The 3096-nt window shown below is 44.7% G+C and overlaps 1 protein-coding gene across 1 annotated transcript in view; it reads right to left on the bottom strand.

The window, feature by feature from the left end:
• The window catches only part of LOC108798705 (dimethylaniline monooxygenase [N-oxide-forming] 5-like), a 31395-nt gene that overhangs the window by 10413 nt on the left and 17886 nt on the right, over positions 1–3096 (bottom strand). Inside the window, exon 6 of the mRNA XM_018570482.1 lies at positions 843–1198. Within this exon, the coding sequence (XP_018425984.1) occupies positions 843–1198 (356 nt within the window). The remainder of the gene's footprint in view (positions 1–842; positions 1199–3096) is intronic.

Genomic DNA, 3096 nt, shown 5'->3' with positions numbered 1-3096 from the left:
TACAGGTGAAACTCGAATAATTAGAATATCGTGCAAAAGTATTTGCAGTAAGTTCTGCAAAAGGGGCCCAAACCAAGTACTGAGTACATATGCATGCTTGTACTTTTCAGAGGTCCGATATTGTTCTATGTACAATCCTTGTTTTATTGATTGCATGTAATAATCTACTTTTTTGAGGTTGTGGATTTGGGGTTCTTGGGGTTTTCATGAGCTGTAAGCCATAATCATCACAATTATGACAAATCACGGCTTGAATTATCTTGCTTTGCATGTAATGAGTCTATCTCATATATTAGTTTCACCTTTTAAGTTGCATTAGTGAAATAAATGAACTTTGCACGATATTCTAATTATTCAGGTTTCACCTGTATGTAGATATATATATATATATGTATCTATATACATATTTCTGAAAATGCAAGTTCCTTGTCTGTCATGTTGCTAAGTTGGCTTCCAAGCTTCATGAGTCACTGACCTGGAACAAGTCCTGAGATAAGACATTCTGACCATTTTCTGACACTTATTTACAGTAATGAGGTTTTTCATGGCAGACATAGCTAGTTTTTTAAGGAGGAGACCAGCAATGGCAGCTCCTGTACCTCTTTCTTGATAGGGACACTTTAGGGGATCCTGAGGTGTTCAGGACAGGAGTAGAGAAAAGCATATGCAATAACCTTGCAACGTGCTTTTAGAAACGTTTGTTAATCACTTTTTATCACGGCAGGTTCACTTTAAAAGCAAAGTATTTTAATTACTAGGTTAGCTGCTTAATGGTTTGTGTATTATTTTTACACTAGCAATAGTTATTTAATAGCATAAATTTAATGGTTTCCATGACATACCTTTGAAAACTCGAGTTGCCAAGCGACACTGAAGCTCAGAAATTGGCATAATGGATCCAATTGGCTGAATCAGTCCTACCACTGCTAGTGTGTACATCTCCAAGTGGTAAGGAAACATATATTTGTATAGGGAGACCTTGTTACTGTTTACAATGAGCAGTGATTTGTCACAGAATGGAAAGGAAATACTATAGCCTGTGGCAAATATGACAACATCAATGTTTTTTTCGGTGGTCCCATCTTCAAAAATGACATCAGTGCTTGTAAACTCTTTCACATTGGACCTAATTTGAACATAGCCTGAGATTATGCGATTAGGGAGTTCATCATTGACAGTTGGATGCTGACCACTGAATCTGAAGTGGAACAATAAAAAATAAAATTTAACAAACTCAGAACACATTTGTATGTAATATAATGTAAGATCATCACAGACCTTGCATAGCCCACCACAGACACCGCATAGCCCACCTGAGACCTTGTAGAGCCCACCACAGACCCCTCATAGCCCACCACCGACCCCGCATAGCCGGCCAAAGACCCTGCATAGCCCAATTGAGACCTTTTAAAGGCCACCACAGACGCTGCATAGCCCACCACAGACCCCGCATAGCCCACCGCAGACTCCGTATAGCCCACCGCAGACCCCGCATAGCCCACCGCAGACCCCGCATAGCCCATCAAAGACCTCGCATAGCCCACCATAGACCACGCATAGCCCACCACAGACCCCGCAGAGCCCACCATAGACCCTGAGGAGCACACCTGGGACTCTCAGGTAGGCTGTGCTGGAGCTCTAGTGGGCTATGCAGGGTCCCTTTCCCTGCACATGTGTACTTCTCCACTTACCTGAAGCCCCCCAGCCAGCCTCCATGTCATCCCTCCATCAGACGCTGGAGTATGGGCAGCCCCAAGCCGCTTGGAGCTCTGCGGCCGGGCTGCATCTCACTCGGCCCCGGCCCAGCCCCGCCTCAACACCTCCTCCACCCTGCCTCCGGCCCCACCTCCTCCACCCAGCAGCTCTGTCAGGCAAATTATGCGGCCGCGAGATCCAACCAACAGCCGCCTAATTTGCCTGATTCTGTGTCTCCCGGCTCGCAGCACCGATTTGGGAGTGGTGCTTTTCCCCCCTCCTGCAAAGTGAGCCACCCTCCGCCCCAAGCAAACGACTTGTTTGCCTTGCATTGGATACGCCCCTGCATATGCCGGCAGCAGTGGGCCCCTGCAAGCAGATTCTTGGCTGTGCTGTTTACATGTGTCCAACTGTTAAGTCCAACTGTAGTGTTTACACAGGAAGAAATTCGGGTGGGTGCAACCCCACCCAATCATTTCCATGGGCTGGCAAGCATGCGCAGCCATGCCAACTGCTCCCGCTGTGTTTCCTCGTGCTCTGCTCTGGGCCAAGGATTGGCTTCACAGGTGTCAGCAAAGAAAGGGGAAAGGGGAGAAAGACCAGTGAACATCCAAGGGCTGATCTCCTCCTTGCTTAACCACTTCAAGACCAGGTGTTTACACCCCCTTCCCGGCCAGGCCATTTTTCAGTGTTCAGCGCTGCAGTACTTTGACTGATTCAAAATGTAATGCAACGCTGTACTGAAATGAATTTTATACCATTTTTTGGGGACAGATAGAGCTTTATTTTGTTGGTATTTAATCACCACTGGGGTTTTTATTTTTTATTATAATTAGGAAAAATTACAGAAAATTTTGGGGAAAAAAAGGTTTTTTTACATTATGTTAGGAAACATTTATTATTACCCAGTTTTTTGGTAAAATATAAAAGATCGGGTCACGTCGGGCAAATAGACACCAAACATGTCAAGCTTTAAAATTGCACGCACCCGCGAAATCGCAGAAAACTACCATACCCAAAATTGGCCATAGGCGACACTTTAAAAGCTTTTACCGCTCATCAGTTTAGTGTTATCAGTGATTGATGGCCCTAGACTTATTGCTCTCACTGCGACGTTCGCGGCGATATGTAACAAGTGCGGCGTAATGGGCGCAATCGTCTTTTTTGCACGTATGCGCCCCCGACGCATGTTTGCATGCGTGTATATGTGGGTGGGGACTTGAAAATTGTTTTTTGTTTTTTTTATTCTTTTTCATGGGTAACTTTAAATTTGGGGGGGACTTAAATTTTTTTTCCTTTTTTTTTTCCCACTAAACTTTATCGCTATCACATACGGGGGCTAATAAAACCCCCCTATGTGATAGCAAAATATGTGACAGGTCCTCTTTATGGAGACATCGG

This window comes from Nanorana parkeri, unplaced genomic scaffold, assembly GCF_000935625.1.
Source record: "Nanorana parkeri isolate BGI_ZX_2015 unplaced genomic scaffold, ASM93562v1 scaffold1540, whole genome shotgun sequence".
In the NCBI taxonomy this organism is placed as follows: Eukaryota; Metazoa; Chordata; class Amphibia; order Anura; family Dicroglossidae; genus Nanorana; species Nanorana parkeri.
This window is presented reverse-complemented; position numbering and strand designations above follow the sequence as displayed.